Source organism: Tamandua tetradactyla, chromosome 10, assembly GCF_023851605.1.
Source record: "Tamandua tetradactyla isolate mTamTet1 chromosome 10, mTamTet1.pri, whole genome shotgun sequence".
NCBI classification, from domain to species: domain Eukaryota; kingdom Metazoa; phylum Chordata; class Mammalia; order Pilosa; family Myrmecophagidae; genus Tamandua; species Tamandua tetradactyla.
Window position 1 is genome coordinate 37,525,885 of NC_135336.1, and position 21,558 is coordinate 37,547,442.

Genomic DNA, 21,558 nt, shown 5'->3' on the forward strand with positions numbered 1-21,558 from the left:
TCTCCAGGGAGATGGTTTAATTACAGTTTCAAACATACAGTACTGAATAAGGATTAGAAGAAATGGCTGCCTTTACAAAATGGGATTAGGATTAAAACATGGCTTTTCTAGGATACATACATCCTTTTAAACTGGCACAGTCCTCCTGCACAGTCTGCATCTCTTCAGCTCCAATTACCCTATATCTACCTTATTTCTATCTCCTGATGGTCTCTGTTCTTAAATGAAATTTTTAAGAAATTTCTAAGTTCATTCACTAATGTTAGTTCATAACAGTGAGACTGTACAGTATTTGTCTTTCTGTCTCTGGCAAATCTCAGTCAGCATAATGTCTTCAAGGTCTATCCATGTTGTCACATACTTCATAATTTTATTCTGTCTTACAGCTGTATAATATTCCATCATATGTATATACCATAGCTTGTTTAGCTACTTGCCTGTTGATGGACATTTTGGCTGTTTCCATCTCTTGGAAATGGTAAATAATGCTGCTATAAACATTGGTGTTGCAAATGTCCATTTGTGTCTTTGGAGGGCAATGATTTCACTTGCAGAGTTGGGCTTAGAGAGATTGAGGCCACATCTGAGCAACAAAAGAGTTCCTCCAGATGTAACTCTTAGGTATGCCTATAGGTAGTCTAAGCTTCTCCACTACCTACAAAAGCTTCACAGAAGTAAGCCTCCTGATTGAGGGCATGGCCTACTGATTTGGGTGTCCCTAAATTTTGACACAGTGTCAGGGGATTGCCTGATGGTAAGGTTTAATAGATCTGTATTTTTCTCCCATCCCTCAGGGAACTTTGCCAATACTTTTTAATTATCTTCTTATTATACTCTAGGATGTATCCAGGAATTATAATAATCTATTCAAGATTAAAGGACCTCCTTCTTATTCTATGCTCCCTGTGTTTCAATTGTTCAAATGAGCTATACAGATAGGTTGAATTAGATTATGCACTACAGAAAATTTCAGTTCCAGAACAAATAAACCTTTCTTCCATTGGTCTCAAAGAGTATGTGTGGCTCTAAAATATAGACACTGTTTTCCTTACTCCTTTGTTCTGAATTACTTTAACCCCAATCCATTCAGCTTTGTTCTTATCTCTGAATATCAGGTTATATATATATATATATAACAGTCTCTCAAAATCCAGATATAATAATCACCATTCCAGACTTAATGTGTCTGCTCTAAAAGCTTACAATCTAGGCCCCTGCTTTCTTATAAGCATTTTCTGGTGACCATACCATTCTTGTTATTTTGTTTCTGTCTACTTTATTACTTTTTAGTGGCAGCAAAACATTGCATTGTGTGAATGTGCCACAAAAAAATTGCCTATCCAGTTATCTATAGCTGAATAGTTGGGCTATTTCAACTTTCCACTATTTCACACAGCAATTATTCACATTTTAAAAAGAATGTTAATATTTTGGTACTTTTTCATATTGTATATTTTATGTTTTCTTTAATGAACTTCATTTCACTTTTCAAAATGATTATATCTTATGTTTTGAATTATTATGTTTTATAGAGGAGAAAAGAAAATTTTCTTTGACATATCTCTGTTTTTTGTCTCTTCAACTGAACAGATGCTCAATAACTATTCAGGCAGTGTCAGTCAATTTATAATAATTTATAATTGGAATGTAATAGTGAATAAGAAAACCCAGCTTGAAGAGTTGATTGTATATTCTCCAAGGCTCATGTCTATTGGGCTCTAACTGTGGACAGCAGCCACTTTCACTTACTGCACAGATCACCTGACATTAGACACAAGCAGTAAAAATGTTTTCTCTCCAAATGTCCTTTAATTGAGTCCCCAGAGACAACTTCTTCACTGTTATACACTATTTCTTTTTAAGTTTATTCTTTAATTAATTGCAAAGTTAAGATGTGCTTGCTATAAGAAGTCAGATAAAAAGTTAATATTGAACATTTTTGTCTCCACCTTTCCTTTTTTCCTCATGTGTTCCTGACTTCTTTGCTTCTGTATGTATTTATATTCCTCCCTGAAACTTTTTTACTTTGTGTTTTTCTTTTCTTGTATTGAGTTACGCTGGTTTGAAACTGTTGCATACCCCAGAAAAGCCATGTTCTTTAATCTTCATTCAATATCATAGATGGGACCTTTTGATTATATGGTTTCCATGGAGATTTGTCTCCACCCATCAAGGTGGGTTTGCTTACTGGAGTCCTTTAAGAGGGAACCATTTTGGAAAAAGCTTCACACACAGTGGGAGACCTCTGGAGCTGCAGAAGGAAAACAACCTGGAGAAGACTTATAAAATTAGGAGAGAAAGCTAGCAGAAGTAGTCATGTGCCTTCCCAGCTGAGAGAGCTGTTTCTTTCTTGAGTGAAGGTAACCTCTTGCTGGTGCCTTAAGTTGGACATTTTCTTACAACTTAACAAATTCCCTTTACAAAAGCCTTTCCAATTATGGAACTATTGAACTTTACCATTGAGGAAACACTGGATACTGTGTCAGACATTAGGGACACCCAAATCAATAGGCTAAGCCTCTGATCTTGAGGCTAGTTCTTGTGAAGCTTATGTATGTGGCTTAGCCTACCTATAGGTATGCCTGAGTCAGCTCTGGAAGACCTCTTTTGTTGCTCAGATGCAGCCTCTCTCTCTAAGCCCAACTCTGCAAGTGACATCATTGCCCTCTCCTCTACGTGGAACATGACATCCAGGTTTGAATGTTTCCTGATGGCAAGGGAGATGACCCCCATGGATGAGCCTAGCCTTGGCACTGTGGGATCAACAATGGCATCCTTACAAAAAGGGGGGAAAGAAGTATAACAAATAAGGTATCAGTGACTGAGAGAGTTGATATTTCTTTTGGTCTCCAGTGTCTTAGAGCATCTGGAAGCACTAGCTCTAATCCATACCATAACCCACACCAATCTTTAAAATCTATTCTATAACTACTTGTTAAAGCATATTTGGAAATTTATTGGGGTTTTTTGTATATATGTTATATTTCACAATTGTAAAAAAAGAAACATTAAAAACAAAGCCTTTCCATTCTGGTATATTGCATTCCAACAGTTTCAGCAAACTAAAACATATGTCTTCCTATTCTCTTGCTCACCTCTTCTCTTCTCCTTCCCACCCCCTCCCATTCATTGATCAAAATACATTACTGAAGTATATTTTTAAATAACAGTCTTATTCAAATTGTTGCAGTAGAGAAAAATACCCAAACATTTCTTGGAGAATCCATGTATATTAAAAATTGAAGAAATGACAGCATAGGTTTATAGAAATTTTGGTATAATTGTAGAAAATGCTTACTTTTAACAAATTTGCCTGATTAACATTTTCTTTTAATTCTGAGAGGGCATCTCTGACAATATGTATAACGCTTTATTAGGAAATTATTGTAAATGTCTAAATGTAAGGTTATTTTAGCATGTGAAATCTGAATCTCCTGACTCCTTTGCAGTAGGCCCTGGTCTTATTTATCATAAAAATTGTATTCACTTCTTGATTATTTTTTTCCTTTGAGTGACTACCTAAAAAAAAAAAAAAAAAAAAAGTTTTTCTTTTCTTATTCAGTTAGAAATTTATAGGCCAACTGTTTAACTTCTCTTATGCCAGGGATCAAAAATACATGTGCCTATAGACAGGTATAACACGAACCTTTAAAAGCCCACCAAAAAAGTACAAGGTCACAAACTCACAAGAGAAAGAAAATAAAGAGGGATCAGTGTCAATGTATTTCTGGGGATTTCAAGACTTCCCTATTACATACAGAGCATTTGCAGTATTGTAATTAAAGATTCTGAGTCCTAATGAAAACAATTTCCATTCACCCTACTGAGCATACACAGCAAATCTTGTGCTTCAGGAGAGAGGGCAGATAGGTTCCCTGACCCATTTCTCAAGTGTTTGTTGACACCCTGATTGAATTTATCCTAAGGGTGCAGACATTGCATCTCCATCTTCATCTCTGACTTTGTTTTTCCACCACAGCTTTAGAATAGCTCAGAAAAATGATCTTCCAGCCTTTATCATTATATTTTTTCTGCTTCAAACCACAAAAGCAGGCCCATCAATGACTTTGCAACTCTGGGTTGATGTTAGAGGGGTAGAAATACAGAGAGAAAAGGCCTGGGTTCAAGATCAATACGTACCGAATTCCAGAAATACCTTAACTCAGTAGCATAATTGAGAATGGAAATATTCAGGATTAAGGAAATTGCACAGCTATAATTTTCAACCATAACATAACATCAGTTACATTTTCCTTTCCTTTGAGATACTCAGATGAAAGGCAGACTTGTATGAATGCAGAGTGTTATTACCTACATTCTCTTTGAAGTTGCAGTTATTTAGTAATTCATTGCCATTTAAGTTTCTCTTACTATTCTATGTATGGTTATACTTCTAGCTAGGGAGAAAAGCAATTCTTATAAAACCTAACCCTATTTCAGAGCTGGATATAATTTAAAGCCACAAGAAAGTGAACTATATTTAGCAAGAATTAAGGCTTCTCAGTAAAAAACATGCTGCAGAATTAAATTAGCCTGCTTTTATAAACTATCACTCCAAAATTCCTTAGATGGTTGTCTAGATTAAAAGGCCTCATTATACTTATGCTTTCTATTCCCTAGGGACTAGAGCAGAAAGGACTCTTGTGGGGCACCTTCACATCACACCTGCTTCCCCTGGAGATGAACAGTCCAGCAGTACCTGGCAGACCTCAGGTGGAAGATGGTTTGAAAGGGCCAAGACCAAAGGATGATAAGAACACCAACAAAGGACTACTGCAGTGGTACAGGTGAAACAAATGAGAACCTGAACCCAAAGTTTATCTGGGAGGATGAAGATAAGGATCAGAATTTAGGAATGTTTAGGAGGTGGGCTTTGCAGGACTTAGTGCCAGGTTGGAAGCTGTGCTGAGGAGGAAGAAGTAAGGATTCGGAAATGAGTCTGGGAACTGAAGGAATTGCTTCACTTACTGTCTCTTCTTTAAATCCTTTGTGATTTCTACCCATTAGTCCCAAGTAGGTCATCATTTCCAGGGGAGTTCTTATGATTATGAAGACTATTACAGAGTCAGTCATTTTCACTATTTTTAACTGAAAACGGTTCCATGGAGTCTTCTGTTTCTTAGCTGCCTCTTCCCCAGCAGCATTTGAACAAACAACTTGGGAAACCATCACTAGCCAAGTGGCAGGAACTATCGGTCAGCTTGATGAAGAATACATTTTGGGAAAATGTCAACTATCCACTATGGCAGTGACGAATTTCCTGGAGTATTGATAGATTTGATATATCTTTGACTCCAAAAAGTATTTAAATCTGTCCTAGATAAATATTTGAAATAAACTAAGGAACACAGGGATGCAATGGATATAAAATGTAGGTTGTGGTTTCCAGGAGGATGCTCCACAGAAAGAGAATAAAGTGGGGCTAAAATCGAGCCCCAGAGCCATTTGCCAAGTCTTCTCACCTCACCCAGAGCTGCATTAGCCAGGGAGAAAGGGCTAATTTTATCTAACTGATCCACTAGAGTGCATGCCTTTCCCTAATTTGTCAGTCCCAAAGTATTATCTTTTTCGAAGTTTTGCAAAATTTCACATGTGCTCATGATTGTTCTTAATGTATTTGAGTGTCAGAAGATGAAGGACTAATAACAAAGGAATGAAGGAATGATTCTCCTTCCCAGGAACCCAATTTGTGGTTGTGGGTGTGGGCGCCAGGGTGCTAGAGGAGAAAACAAAAAGGAGAGTAGAGAATATTAGGTGAGATATTTCAAGAAATGTTACTGTTTTAAACAAACAAGCATCAGCATGTAGACATTATTTATGCATTAGCATTGGCATCATGAAAACTCTCTGGGACCATTTACAATTTTAGAGGTCCATTTTTAAGAAAAATATGAAGTTATGAGTGCAAAATTGTTAGGACCCTCACAGCACCTTAGAATAGGCCAATTTATGTAAAGGACCTACAGCTTAGCTTTATTGGTTTCATAGTAAATCTGTCCCTGTCCAGCACACCTGGTGTTCAAGGTCTGTTAGAGGAAACTGGATCTTTAATGCCCTCTCTCTCTGTTTGCTCACATTTTTAACTTCTCCTTACTGTGAGACACTGATGGATAGAAATCACCTTTTTTATCTCTAGTCTTAACACTTGATTAAGACTAGAGATAAAAGGAAAAAAGGAAAGAAGGAAGGGAGGGAGGGAAGGAAGGAGGGAGGGAGGAAAGGAGAAGGGAAGGAAGAAACACAGAAAGAAGCGAGTGAGAGAGGGAAGAAAGCAGCGGGAGGAAGAAGGCACTCGGGAAGAGAGGGAAACCATTTATAAACAAAGAAACAAGGATTCCTTTGGGGGGGTGAATGGAGGATATTAGCTGTCCTTCTCTCTACCTCTAAATTCTTCCCTTTTTTAACCAAAGTTTTTAACAAACCTAACGGCCTAACTTACTTTCTACGTTTTATCCTAAATGACACAGTTTTCAACAACCCCTTAAAGAGCAAGGATTTACCACTATGGAAAACACTAATAGGGCAGTGTTCACATGGGTCTTATTATAATTTAGTGTGTAGAATTCTAGTACACTGGTTAAGATGCTGGTACCTTGGACATGGAGAAATAGATATGTTCATACACTGTAGGTAAACATAAATTAATAGTTTCACTCTTAATATGAATTTATCATAAATTTAAAATAATAATGGTGTGCTTGTCTGAAACGGTTATGTACCCCAAAAAGCCATGTTCTTCTAATCTATTCTTCTGGGTACAAATCTATTTTGGGGTGGGACATTTTGATTAGGTTGTTTCCATGAAGATGTGACCCACCCAATTCAAGATAATCTTAATCCTTTCCTGGACCCCTTTATGAAAGACAGCCAGGATTTAGAGAGAGAAAGAAAATGCCCCAATATTGAGAAATAAAATGCCCCGGAGAAGACAGAAGGACCCACAGGAGCTGAGAGAGCAATTATGAAACAAGTCTAGGAGAGAAGGGCCAGAAGACATCACCATGTGCCTTCCCATGTGACAGAGGAACTCTGGAAGCCATCAGCCTTTCTTCAGTGAAGGTATCCTCTTGCTGATGCCTTGGACATTTTTATTGCCTTAGAACTGTAAATCTATAAGCTAATAAATCCCCTTTGTAAAAAATCAAAACATTTCTGATATATTGAATTTCAGTAGCTTTAGCAAACCCAAAACACATAGCTTTTGAGACATCCAAAATGCCTCCAACAAGCTTCCTCGACCAAATCTCCCCAAATCCATCAAATACAATTTGCTACCTATGTGTGATTATATTTAGTCTTCTGTGATTAGAGCTTAATGACTTGCAAGAGTCATCACCTCCAGGAAAAGATCTCATTAGCTCAATTCATTTTATTAAATCAAACTTTTTTTCTAAATGTGGAGAGAAAGATGTACCTATTCACTGCTGGTAGGGAAGTAGAGTGTTGCAGCCCTTTTGGAAGGTAGCATGGTGGCTCCAAAGAAAGCTAGGAGTGAGTTTGCCATATAATCCTGCAACCCTATAATTAGGTGTATGACTGGAGGAACTGAGAGCAAGGACACACACGGACATTTGCACACTGGTGTTTGTGGTGGCAGTATTCTCGTTTTGCACTGTATGGAGGTGGCCCAAGGCTACATCGACTGAGGAATGGAAGAGGGAACCATGGTACATATGTACCATGGACTATTGAGTGGCTGCAAGAAGGAATGAAGTTGTGGGGCATGCAACTAGGTGAATGAACCTTGAGGATATTATGTTGAATGAAATAAGCCAGAAATGAAAAGACAAATATTATAATACCTCACTAACATGGACTAACAATAATGTACAAACTTGGAGAATTAAATATGAGAGCATAGTTTACAAGGTTAGGCCTATTTTAAAGGTTCCTAGATTGTAAGCTCTTATAATAGTCACATCTATGCCACAGTTGTAACTGTTATTTCTAAATTCTGTGATGCCAAACTCTTTGTGTATAGCCTGATCATTCCCTAGAACTTTGGGTATTTGTGTGACATTTGAGATTCAGAGCTAGAGTTTTTCAGCTATAAAAGTTGGCATTACCCCATGCAGCAATTGTTAAAAACACTGAAAAAATTATTTGACTTCAATTAGAGGTATGAATGAAGCTAATCTGTGTAGGACTCAGACAAATCAGACTAAAGGGTAAATGATAGTATAGTCTGTATTTTAAAACTTCAACTTGTGTGTGAGAGTAGAGGAAGAGATGTTTATTTGGTACAAAATCTACATTTTTGGTAGTACATTATCTAATTTAACTTGTATAATCAGCTTCTTCCAAAACCATAACTTCACGGAAACTTGAATATGGAATGAGATATTGTTGGTTGGTACAAGTTGGTGTGATACCTTGATACATCCCAGAGTAATCTGGGCAGAAGATTAAAACATATTTGCAAAGTCCCATTGAGGCACTGGAGAAAAAGGAGGAAATATTAAACTTCTCCAGTTGGGTAAGTCCTGGTATTCTTGCAAGCATTGGGGACTAACAATTTGATGGGCCAGGTTCTCAATCATGGGGCTTGCCCTTATGAAACTTATTCTTACAAAAGAGAAGCTAAGCCTACTTATGAATATGTCTAAGAGTCACCTCCAGAGAACCTCTTTTGTTTTTTTAGATGCTGTGTCTCTCTCCAAGCAAACTCCACAGCTAAACTCACTGCCCTCCCTCCCTAAGTGGGACATGACTCCTAGGAGTGTAAATCTCCCTGGCAACATTGGACAGGGATGAGCCTGGCCCTGGTATCAGGGATTGAGAAAAACTTCTTGACAAAAGGGGGAAGAGAAAGGAAACAAAATAAAATTTCAGTGGCTGAGAGAGTTCAGATAGAGTGGAAAGGTCATTCTGGAGGTTATTCTTATGCATTATATAAATATCCTTTTCAGTTTTGAGGTATTGGAGTAGGTATAGGAAAGTATCTGAAACTGTTGAACTGTAATCCAATAGCCTGACTCTTGAAGATGATTGAAAAACTCCAGAGCTTTTAGGTATGACTGTTTGACTGTGAAAACCTTGTGACTGACTCTCCCTTTATCCAGTGTTTGTATAAGTGAGTTAGAAAAAAAAACAAAAAAGACAAAAAAATAAATAAATTATATGGGTATGGGGTTATGGGATGTTTGGGGTGTCCTTTTTAACTTTTTTTTTCTTATTTTTATTTTTCTGAGTAATGGAAATCTTCATAAATTGATTGTGATGATGAATGCCCAGCTAGATGATGATACTGATTGGGCAGATGATTATATTGTATGTGAATATACAACATATCTCAATAAAATTGCATTTAAAAAATAAAGTTTTATAGAAGAGAAAATAGGTACAAAAAGAAAAAAGAAAACCCAGCAGGAAAAACCCATTTCTATCAAATCTTTATTTCTCTCCAATAATCTAACAATAGAAACATCCTCCATTGATCCAAAATGTGCTGTGCCAGGCACTGTTTTTGGACCATGTGAAATCTTTTGTTAACATCCCCACAACCACCTGACATAAGGGCCATTATTTTCATTACCAGCTTTACTGATGAGGAAAGGCAGATGCCTAAAGGCATTAGGTAACTTATCCAAGGCCACATAGCTAATAAAGGGGAAATCAGGGGTTAAGTCTAGAAAGTCTGGTTTTGGAATCTGTGCTCTTAACTACTAGTCCTTACTACCTGTCTAGATACCAGCATCTCATGCATAGAACTTCTTGCAGTAGCCTCCTAACTTATCTTCCTGTATTTACTCTGAATCACTTCCACTTCTTTCTCCTCATGCCAGGTAAGAGGTCTTTACAGAATGCTCCTCACCCACCCTCAGTCCCACCATAAATTTATCAATATTTCTCCATTGTTTTTAGCCTAAAAGTCGGAAGGCCTACCTATCCAGACTCAATTCACACTTTGCTCCTCCTCGGAGGGCCTCCAGCCACACAGCCTCCATTCAGTCCCTGAAATGGGCTGGGCAGCCTCAGAAGTGTAGTGCCTCGTCACTGGGGGTGAGAGAGGGCTATCTTTTCCCTTCCCCTATTCAGTAGGTTCAGTTCTCCTCATCCTTCAAATATGACCCTTTTCTAACTTCCCTTATGAGGTCAAAATCCTTATTACAGGATAGCATACATGAGGCCATCTCCTGCTTTACAAGTGTCATAATTGAAGTCTTCAGGGTTTTGATGATACATGTAAATAAATACAATACCTTTAAGAAGCACATAGGTGGTTCAGTGGTAGAATGCTCACCTTTCATGTAGGAGTAGACCCAGGTTCAATTCCAGGACCATGCACCTTCCCCCCCCCAAAAGCACATAGAATGCATATATCCTTTAGCTATTGTTATGATATAATTAGTAGTTCTCCTTCCTACCAGACTGTAAGGCCATGAGGGCAGAGTCGTCACCTACTTTTGGCCATCCTTATATCTCTGTTCTGAGCACATCATAGGCACATACATTTTGTCTAATAAATGACAAATGAGAATATAGGCATTGACATAATAATATGAAAAAGAGCAACAAAGAGTTTTTCTGGAAGTCATTTTATACATAGAACTATTTTCATTAGTTATTGCCCTAAAAAAATTAATGAACATAGTTATTCCCATTTTATATTTGGGAAGTTAAAATATAAATACATTATACTTTGCTCAAGATTCCTTATAAATTACCCCAATCTCAGAGAACCTAACAGAAAGATATTTGGCATTTTGCTTAGTTCAAGTACTCAGTAGTATTATTTTCAATTATATTCAAACATTTTGAATTAAATTATAAGAAGACTCTTTATATAGGACATCACCTAACTCACTTTTTTAATAGTTGATGCAGCTCTTTTAGAATTATGTTACCAAAATGGTGGCAGTTTCATAAATCATCCCAACACACATCCCATCTATTTATACCCAATTTACAAATGGTACTTTACCAGAACTAGATATTGAAATATAATACCTGGGCTTGTACTTCATGAAAACTCAGGAATGTTACCTCCAATTACACTGAGAAAAAATGATGGCTCAGTTATGCATACTTTATTTATAAACCTCAACTAGTAAATGTTTACTGGATATTGTTTATGGCTGTGGGTAAAGAACTGTGCAGCCAAAGCCCTAAGACAATCTCCCAGATATCTCAATTCTGAATACTTGGTTTTTTTTCTTCAGTGCCTTGGGGCTTACATAGCCCACTACCTTCACTTCCTTTTTCACTCTTGGGATCCATACATCCTTTTTACAGGTTTTTCTATCTTGTGAGTAGATCATGGCTTAATCATCATCTAAGGGAAAGCAATGAGGTTATACAAGAAGAAGAAGAAAAAAAAAGCAGCTTTGTGACCTGACAAAGGAAGATTTGAGTTTTACAATCATTAGTTTTTGATAGGGGAAATTCCTTCAATTCACATCCCAGATCTCAGGCAGATTCTATCCCAGATTCCTACTGGGAATGATCTGAGAAAGAGGGATTTTGCTTGTACACTGTTTTCTTTTTATCAAATCATTTTATTTTGCTATTTACTTATTTATTTGAGCAGTTGTAGGTTTACAGAAAAATCACGCAGAAAGTACAGCGTTCCCATGAAGCACCCTTCTTCCGGTTTTTTCCCCATTATTAGTATTTGTTACATTTGCAGCTGTACATTTGTCACAACCGATGAACTAATATTATTGTAATTAGATTTTTATCATAAGTCCATAGTTTATATTAGGGTTAACGTACTGCTCTGTGGTGCTGTTTTTTCTTCAAATTTTTATTTTGGTAACAAATATACAACATAAAATTTCTCATTTTAACCACTTTAAAAAATATAATTCTGTGGTGTTAATTATATTTACAATGTTGTGCTGCCATCACTGTATCCAGTACCAAAGCTGTTCTAACACTGCAAACAGAAGCTCTACACCAGTTTAGCACTAATTCCTCATTCAGATTATTTTTCTGAGAGAATCTCAGTCTTGTTTGGGGGTCAATAGGCTAGGGGCTCACGAGGTAGAAACAGGCAAACATGGACTTGGTTCTGTGCAAATTGCGCCAATTATGAATGAAATTTTATGACTTTTTTGCCATTTTTAAAATGGAGAACAGTAACACAATCACTGTGAACATTTAAAACCTAGAGTCTGGTACATAGCTATCCATTAGACTTTTTAATCTATTGATTATTATTAGTTGTTAGCAAATGGGAAAGTGGTAGTTATTACTAGAACAGATGGAATTTTAATTGGCTAAGTAACTTATTTAAGAGCTGGAACACACAAGGTACCTGAAGGCAGTTTAACTTTGTTCAAGCTGCCAGCCCACTCCCCAGAATTCTATACCTTTCACAGGTTCAACCATTAAATCCCCTCACATGTCCTGTTTCGGATGTCTCCTGCAACTTTTGTCTTTTCCCCGGGAATTTTCCTGGAGGTGTGTTCATCAAATTTCTTCATAACCACACCTTAGATAAATACGGTAAAAAGCTCACAAAAAGGGGGCAGGAACTGTACCAATAATTCAACCATACAATCGTCACCTCATGAATAGGAAAAGTACACAATTTTAGCATTCACAAATTGTGGGGGAGGAGAAAAAGAAGAGTGCCTTTGGGGGGCGGGAGGAGAAAAAGAAGAGTGCCTTGGGGGGCAGGAAGTGGGAGGAGGCTTTTAAAACAGCAATCTTCGGCCAGTGGCTATTACAGAAGTAGAATTTTCTCCCGATCAACCTCAACTTCTTTTCATTATGGAGAATGCAAAAGGCAAGGAGGTAAAGATGATTTTAATGGGTTTGCTATCTGTCTTTCTGGGTCTTCCCGTTTGTCCCTCTTTCCCTGAGAATATTTGATCCTTTTATTGAGGAGGAAAGGATTTGCCTTAGAATTTCTTCTTCTCGTTGGAAAAAAAAAAATTGTAGACATGATTTGTAGTCTGATATATTGAGTGAGAAGACAAATAAGGAATGGGTGTTTTCTATTTCGATTCTCTAGAGGAGCTTTATTCCGTCAGAATTGAGGATCAGGGTTGGAGGTCAGTGGTAACGAACGGGAAAGGATTTTAGGAAGAACTAATTGAATTAAGGTTGGAAACGAACCTGTCCTCCTTAATTTCTCTCAGACACAGAAAGTCCTGAGCTAAAAGAGCTGGTTCTAAATCTATGTACTTTTTCCAGTACTCTTAGGAGCAAGAAATAATCACTGCCAGACTCACCGAAAGAGCAGTGTAAACTGGGAACTAAGGGCGGAGGGGGTTGTAATTTGTCCCATAGCTACTGTGCCAAAGAAATCTGATAGCTCTGGTGACTGCTCTTTTCAAGAACAGGATCATTTCTCCTCAATTTTAGATTTGTGAGACTCCAAAGAGTATTTAGCGTAAGGGTTATGCAAATGTAAACTACTAATAGATATGTAAAATGGCTATACAGATGTAAAAACACTATACAAATGTTAATTTTGTCACTCTTCAACTTAGTGATGAGAGAAAAAGTCTTAGATTTGGGAGCTAATTGACCTGGGATTTAATTTATATGTAACATTCTTACCTGTGCACTCTTAGTTATGTATCTCTGAGTCTCAACTTCCGTGTTTGAGAAATAAAAATAATTGTTGATATTGTTTGAAGTTTAAAACAAAAATACTTCCTTTCTGATAGCTGATATATGATAAAGGCTCAATACTATATTTGATTCTTAACTTTACCCATGCTGCCCTTCTTTTCTTTTGACTCCATTAGCCAATATTTTTGAGTTCCTATGCTGAAAGGGGAAAAAAAAAACTACCCTTGTGGGGTTTGCAATCAAATGAGAAGGGGGCATTGATCAAATCATACAAGCGAATGTTAAATTGCAATTGACAAGGGTTTGGGGACGGGTCAACGTTTATAGAAATGAGTTAATAAGTACTAGAAAGAGTTGCTAGATATGAAATAACACGAAGTGAGATCCTGAAAAGAGCAACAAGGTTTAAGAATATAGGAGGGGTGGGGGATTGTCCCTTCAGACCAAAGTAACTTGGCAAATAATTGTGTGGCTGGACTTGAGGCCAGGGAGAGTAGGTGAGGTGGAACGGGAGATGAAGGGGCTGGCAGGTTATATTAGAGATTGATTTATCTTCACATTAAAAGCAAGAAACCATTGGAAGGATGCAAAATTTTAGAAAATAATTTATTTGGAAAGGATCATGAATACAGGGAAAGGAAAAACATCTTCCAGGGGAGAGATGATGGGTAATAGTGGGTGATATAAGAGCTTTCCCCAAAGCAAGCCTATTTTCTTCTACTAATATTTGTATCCATAATTTCCTGCCTTTTCACACACTTTCAAATTGGCTTTCTCCTATTCCGCCAACACTGCTTACCAATCTTACAGATGAAACCAAGGTACTAAGGTTAGACAGAGGAGGAGACACTCCACCAGTGGAGTTCCATAACTGCCTTATTGGTGCTTTAGACGCTCGTTATACTAAGGCAGGTAGTGCATGTTGGACACCATGAAGGAAAACTGACCAAGCTCCTCCCTTCCCAGTGGAACTCTACAGAGAAGTCAGGGGAAGAATGCGTGACTCTCAGATTTGAACCTGTGTCAGTAGAAACAAAAGAAGAACAGCGGCCTTCCAGCGAACCAAGCACATCAGGTTTACCAAAAACCTCAGCTAAGGGCACCAAACGAAAAAAATCCAAGAAAGATGACAAAGGTAAGAAGTCCACGCATTCTACCTCTTCTGGTCTAAGATCAGATAAAATGGGGAAGAAATTTCCATCATGTAGTCTACCTTTTTCAATCCCATACTTCCTTTGAAACCCAGTTTAAAGCTTACCTCCCCTGAAGCCATGTTTTGGTCACCTCAGTTGTAAATGATCCATTCCTATCTCCCAATCCCCCCCCCCCCCCCCAATATAGCAGTTCTAATAATCAGCTTGCCTTCACTTGCCAAGGGTGGACAGCTGTGTAAGTTTGAAATCTCTTCAAAGAGGTTACAAATTTGCCTTGCTAAATGGGAATGTGATAGAGGAATGGTTGTAATTTACATACAATAATTAGGAAAAAAGCCTACACTCCGGCACTGCTTGGCAAATAATGTGTGTTTAGTAAGCCTTAGCCACTGTTAGGCTTGTGTCTGTCCTGGATGCTTGGTGTGTGTGCTTGGTAAGTCTTTCCTAAACAGAGTTTCTGTGTGAGGAAGCAATGGCAGTTCTGCAGGCACAATGGAGTAAACTGAAACAGTGGAGCTAAAGGGAGCTTTCAGTGAAATGGGAGTGCAGCCATGACCCGTGACCAGGGTAGGCTGATTTAAGTTATCCCTCCTTTGCTGGGATTAAAGTAACTTCTTTTCTGGACAATCTTTAGTACACCCGTGCCAGGATTCTGTGTTGAGGGGCCACAAAGGAGCAAGTGCATGAGAGTAGTGGGGACTTGAGGGAAGGAAAAATGGATTTAGAACTGTCAAGTCTCAGGATTGAGGTTTTTGTCCCTTAAAGACTATGTATGTGGTCCTCGGTGAGTCATTTAACTGTGCAATGTAGACAATAGTGACATCACCCTCATTGGAATATGAGAACTAAAGGTGATTGTAGTTTTGAAATTCTAAGCAGGTACCTAGAAATAAAAATTATTACTCAAAAGGACAAGCACTGTGTGATTCATACATACAGTATATGAATTTACAGGCAAATTCATAGAGAACAGTAGGTTAGGAGATACCAGGGACTGGTGGTAAGGGTGTGGAGAGATTGCTTAATGCATAGAGTTTCTTTTCAGGGTTGAAAAAGTTTTGTAATGTACAGTGATAATGGTTGCCCAACATTGTGACTAATTTACGTTACTGAATTTTATACTTAAAATGATGAAAATGGCTTATTTTTATGTCCTATACATCTTACCACAAATAAAAATTAATGATTACGAATTGCATCATTCTCCCTCAGCTTCCTGTTCACAAGAGAATGCACCAGGCAACAACAGCCCAAAACCTCGGAAAAAGATAGCAATTCCTCCATTACCATCTAAATTGCCACCTGTCAACCTGCTTCACCGAGACATCCTGCGGGCTTGGTGCCAGCAGTTAAAGCTAAGCACCAAAGGACAGGTGAAGGCCTGGGGCCGGCAGGGGATGGCTGCTGCCTAGATAAAATGTGTGGGGATTTTACTTCTTTATTAACACTTTTTTCTCCTATTTTAGAAATTAGAAGCATATAGGCGAATCTGTGAATATGCTTACCCAAATCAAAAGGTGAGTAACTTGTAGGAAATTTGGCAAAGTGGAAGGCTGAGTTCTTATCTTGACTTGCCCATTTTGGCATTGAAAATGAAACTCCTCATTTTCCAGCAGAAAAACCCTTTTGCCTTAGCAGCCACAGGTTTCCTGGGCTTTTCCCAATCCCCTTCTTTCGCCCTCCATCACTAGTTTTAATCAACTCTGCAGAGTAATACAAATGAGACCAAATTTCTCATGGCACTTTAATCTTTCAAACCTTATTTGTAGGATATTCCTGTCACAGCGAAGGAGGCCAAGATCCTGACACAGTCTCAAAGAAAATCACTGGGGGAAATGCCTCTGGAACAATCGGAGAAAAAAAACATGTCTTCTGAGGGCACTGATCCTTCGGAAATGGCTCCTCCACCCCAGGAGGGAGTATCTGCCCAGGAGAAATCTGGTCTTCTTCAGGGAGTGAACACAGTTGTGGTGACAACTTCAGCCCAGGAGGCTGTCTTGGCCTCCTGGACGAGAATTGCAGCCAGGGCTGGGAGGATGGAAGCCATGGAATCGCCCCAGGAGGCCTATGGTAAGCCCAGCATTAGCTGTTTCTTGCCCATTGAGAAAACAGGATTTATGGGCACAAACTCTCGAAAAAATTAAGAGTATATCAATATCACCTGGAGGATTGGTGCTCTCTGGGCCCCTTCCACAGAGTTTCTGAATCTGTTTTAGGGTAGAGCCTAAGACTTTGCGTTTCCAATAGTTTACCAGGTAATGCTGATGATGCTAGTCCAATGACCACACTTGGAAAACTACTGTTCTCAATTACTGTCATCAGAAGGGGATACTAACCTGGTTAACCTCATTTCTTTCACCATCTTTAAGAAATTAAGAGTAAAAGCAGGCTCTAAACCAACTGATGGGAGTTAAGACCTGAATCTTATTGCACTTGCTTGCATCAGCAGTTAACTTAGTCCTATGTTCCTCATCTATAAAATGAGTTAAGAATAATACCCTCCTCACATGTTGTAAGAATTATAGGAAATGCTATGGACTGTAGAAGAACATAACTACTTAGCACGATACAACGCCTCTTTCGTTGAGACCCTGGAACCATTTCCTGCTAATCTTCTCAGCCCACCATGGATGGGTTAGTACTTCTATTTGTCCACTCACAGCTATACCATTTCCAACTACAATTTTTTTTTTGCTTTCTAAGTTTTGACAGGGACTGTTTTGTATATTTTTCTAAAGAAGACCAAGGTAAAATAACTAGTTAGGGTTCCAGGGTTTATGTCTTGGAGCTGTCACTTGAAGGAGATTTGTAGAAGCAGAGGTGACTGGTTATGAGTCAGTCTTGGGACACTAGCATGCTCATCCTTATCTCTTTCCTTCCCCAGGTGTCAGGTGGTGTGTGGTACATGGAAGAAGTCTCCCTGCAAACACAGATGGCTGGGTTCACTTGCAATTTCATGCTGGACAAGCTTGGGTCCCTGAAAAACAAGGGAGAGTGAGTGCCCTCTTCCTGTTACCTGCCTGCAATTTTCCACCTCCACACCTGGAAGACAATATGTTATGCCCCAGATGTGTTCAAAGGTAACTACTGGGTGCTTTTCTGAAAACTAAAAGTGTATATCTGAGTTTTAAGTGTGTGTGGGGGAGATAGATTAATCATAATGCGGCATTAGTTTCAAGTATGTGGTTAGGAAAAGAGTTTCAAAAAAATTATTGGCCATGTAAGTTTATCCCCAGGTAAAAGAGCATTTACATGTTAAGGCTTAATGGTTCTACCTGAAGACACATAATTCTGGAAAAACAAATATTGTATGCTTACCTTATTCTAAGTATATGCAGTACACAGAAATCATGCTTAGGGGGGAAAGCAACTTCCTTTAAGAAGCCTACAATTTAATGGGACTGCCGTAGCATAATGGCTGGTCCTATGTTTAGAATGCGTGGTAGAGAATGAGAGATTATAAAGAAAATACTTAACTCAGTTTCTTTGCTTTAGATGTGTTAAGAAAACTAAACTGAAGGAAAAATTGACCAGATGGAAATGAAGGAGTGAGGCCATTTTTCATTGTAGGGAACAGTACCATTGCCATGAAAGAGCTTAGGACAATGTAGAAATTGTAAGTTTAGTATGACAGAAAATGATGGTATATGGTTGGAAAATATATCTTGTTTTTATTTTCATTTATAGAACAGGTATAATGAATCCTATAAGAAGCCATTGTGGAAAGTAAAGCAATTTATGTAAAGTACTTAACCATGTCTGGCACACAGTAAACGTTTAAAAAATTCATGGCTATTATTGCAGTGAACGAAGTCATAAAGATGGAAATAAACAATATATGACAAAAAAAAAAAACCCAACAACTTAGATTATTTTGGTTTAAATTGTGCAGTATAGAATTTAAGCAGTATCATTAGTTTGAGGTCAAATTGCAGTAAGCTTTGAATATTGGAAGTTTTGACCACCCTGTAGGCAATGGTGTCCTTTTGTAATGTTTTCTTAGTTAAGTGATGTGATCAATAAAGTATCTGAACAGAAGAAAGGCTGCAAAAGGCTTTTCTCTTTATCATAACTTCCAAGCCAAATTGAAATCCACATATAAAGACATGGATGGGGGGAGACTATACCTGAGAGCAGGGGTCTGATTGATAAACCTGCTATTCTCTGCATGAGCTTTATTAGCTACATAATATTCATATTTCTAAAAAAGAAAGCAATGGAAACTGTCACCTGCAGTGTGGGAGGAGTTCTGATCTAAAAAAGCAGCATTAGACTAAAAATGAGCCATCATGGATCTCAACCCTTTTTCTAACAATGGCCACCTAAGTTACTTGGTATATGCAACTTAACTTTACTGTGCCTCAGTTTCCACTTCTATAATAAAAGGAACAAACTGGACAAGGGAAAAATAAAAGTCAAATACAGCTTTAAATTTAAGCTGCTATAAAGGAGCTTTTATTTATTCAAAAAGGCCATTCTATTGTTTTATAAAGAACCCATCCAGGAAAGTTTTAAAGAGAAATGCATATATGCGCATATGTAAAGTTTTACAAAGAATTTCCTAGAGTGGGGAAAGGTTCTGAAGTCAGATCACCCATTATCCCTTAGGAAGAAACCTGCTTTAACTGATGGGCCATTGTAGGATTTTAAGCAAGGAAATGAATTGAGTCCTGCACTGCAGACAAGAGGTAGAGTATAAGATCAATTAGAAAGGTCCCGTGGGGAAAATGTTTTGCATAGGTTTAAAGTGCTGAGCACCTTCTGTAGGTGCTAAAAGAAATTTAGCTGTAGGGTAATTTTGTTGGTGTTATGTAAATACTGATAGGCGTAAGATACCTTAGGAACCATAGAATTTGGCTTTGGAATAAAGACAACCTTGAGGAACCATCAATATTTTAGGGGCAAGTAGGCAAAGAAGACAGAAAAGGAATAGGTAAGGGAGAAAATTAACATGAAGTTAGTGGGAAAAATTGTCTTCGGTAATATCAAATGAAGCTGAAGAAGGTACAAATAATATGCTTGCCTGGATGACATAAGATTTACAACAGTAAAGAATATAGAGAATTTAATATTTCAGTAAGGGGAGGAGAAAAAGTAGACACTGCAATTGGAGATATTTTCTGAATGCTTAAATAGGAATGTTAGGTGAAACAGTAAGATGAAGGGAGTAAAGGAAATTTTCATTTGGTTTTGTGTTACAAAGGATGATCCTACATATGCTTCTGGAGTCTTAGTTTAGGAGAGAGGCTTATGAGAGGGAGGATGGGAAAAAAATCCCTCTGAAGAGGGGGACCGTGGTAGAGTTCAAGCTGTCACAGGCGACTATTTACCCTAACCCCGTCTGGGTTTATTTGTCCCAAGCTCCGTTTGCCTGCTGTGGACTGGCTTTGGGCCTCATGGCTACTGACCATCAGAGGTCAGGGCAGCCCAGCAGAGGTGAGATGCCTTAAGTGGGTGGGCCCCTCATGCTAGACTTCCCTTTACTAGCCCATGGGGGAGAGGCAGCTCCTTTGGTCCTGGCACAGTACAGGAGGAAATGTACGGATGCTTATATTCCCTGCTGTATGCTTCCTGCCACAGTTCTCTTGTCAGTCTCTATACCAAACAGATTTGATTAGAGCTGAGGTCACTTTGAACAGTCTTTTAATAACATACTCAGGCCTTTCAGCAGAACAGAGAAAGTGCTTGCAAAACTCCCCTGCCTGTGGCCTGTACAGGAAGGCACATACAATAGACATGATAACTGATCTTCATTTTCATACTAAGGTTTACGGGTAATGTCACTGCTGTTTCAGCTGTGTCCTCTCGTCCATTTTCAAGGATGCAACTTGACATTTCTTGATCCGCCCCTTTTTAAAAATTCTGTTTTACTTGCTTTATAGGAACAAAGTCTTAATGAAAAGCCTCCAGTGAGATCGCAATACCAAGAAAATGGTACTTCCATGATTGCAATTCATAGTGGAAAAGGGCCACAATCGACTTATGGTGCCACTGACCACAAGCCCTGGACCTCACTGAGCTCTCCATATTCCCTGCTTACAGGACACACAAACTAGTGTGTCTCAGGTTTTACTCCTCCAGACCCCAACAGTGCCTGATTTTTCATAGGTTGGGATATTGGAGACTCTTAATGTTTAAAAATGGAGAAAAGAAGAAGAAAAAAATGTTGGAAGTTACTATTCATTCCAGTTTAATAAGATGACAAAGTTAAAAAGCTGTCTATACTCCCAGATCTTCCTCCTGAAGTAGAACTGACTAAACAGCTCTTTTAAGTGTGTAGATGCTCTTCAGGTAAGCACTGTGGCACATAGTAAGGGCCCTGCAGATGTTGATGTGGTGTAAAAAGAATTTTCCTCCTGTATTGCACTTCCTGCCTTATAAGACTGCTTTGGAAACGGCTCCTTTGTAACTGTAAGTTCAGTGGCTTCAAATTGAATATTTTAAGCTGATGGGAGAGCTGTTATTGACCCCCCACCCCCCAAAAAACCTGGCTATTTTACATAATGGCATTTTTCAAAAAGTTATTCTTAAGGCTGTGTTTTGGCTCTGTGATCAAGACAGTGTCCTTCCCCAATCTTTATATATTGAATTAGAAATACATATATAAAATACTTCATTACCCATTGAATTTAGTGAGCCATAGTCATTGCATGCAAACACACTAATGTTCTTAACTCAAAGGCACATTAAGGCAAAAAGCATGATTTTGTTTTGTTTATGATTCATTTTTAGTTTTTTATGTACTAACTACATTTATTGTCGTGAATCTTGGAAAAGATAATGATGCTTTTCATTTGTCCTTTGATTTTGGGGGGGTGGGCATGGGTGCATCGTTCAGGAATGTCCTATGATTTTTATATGGCAGTTTCCCATATTT

At 38.2% G+C, this 21,558-nt stretch overlaps 1 protein-coding gene across 1 annotated transcript; it reads left to right on the forward strand.

The window, feature by feature from the left end:
* The first annotated feature begins 2,683 nt into the window (after positions 1–2,683).
* Positions 2,684–20,523, forward strand: DPPA4 (developmental pluripotency associated 4). The gene is made up of 10 exons (XM_077117474.1): positions 2,684–2,797; positions 4,621–4,787; positions 9,192–9,270; positions 9,865–10,002; positions 14,419–14,662; positions 15,894–16,054; positions 16,148–16,198; positions 16,451–16,751; positions 17,566–17,761; positions 20,448–20,523. The coding sequence occupies exons 1-10, from the start codon at positions 2,684–2,686 to the stop codon at positions 20,521–20,523; spliced, it is 1,527 nt and encodes a 508-aa protein (XP_076973589.1).
* Positions 20,524–21,558: the final 1,035 nt, after the last annotated feature.

What these genes read in the sequence shown, in the direction of transcription:
- DPPA4 (XM_077117474.1), top strand. Translation starts at nt 2,684, where the DNA reads ATGACATCCAGGTTTGAATGTTTCCTGATGGCAAGGGAGATGACCCCC. An exon ending in TACAAAAAGGGGGGAAAGAA is followed by an intron (nt 2,798 to 4,620) that starts GTATAACAAATA and finishes TCTATTCCCTAG; the next exon opens with GGACTAGAGCAGAAAGGACT. An exon ending in AGCTAAGCACCAAAGGACAG is followed by an intron (nt 16,055 to 16,147) that starts GTGAAGGCCTGG and finishes CTCCTATTTTAG; the next exon opens with AAATTAGAAGCATATAGGCG.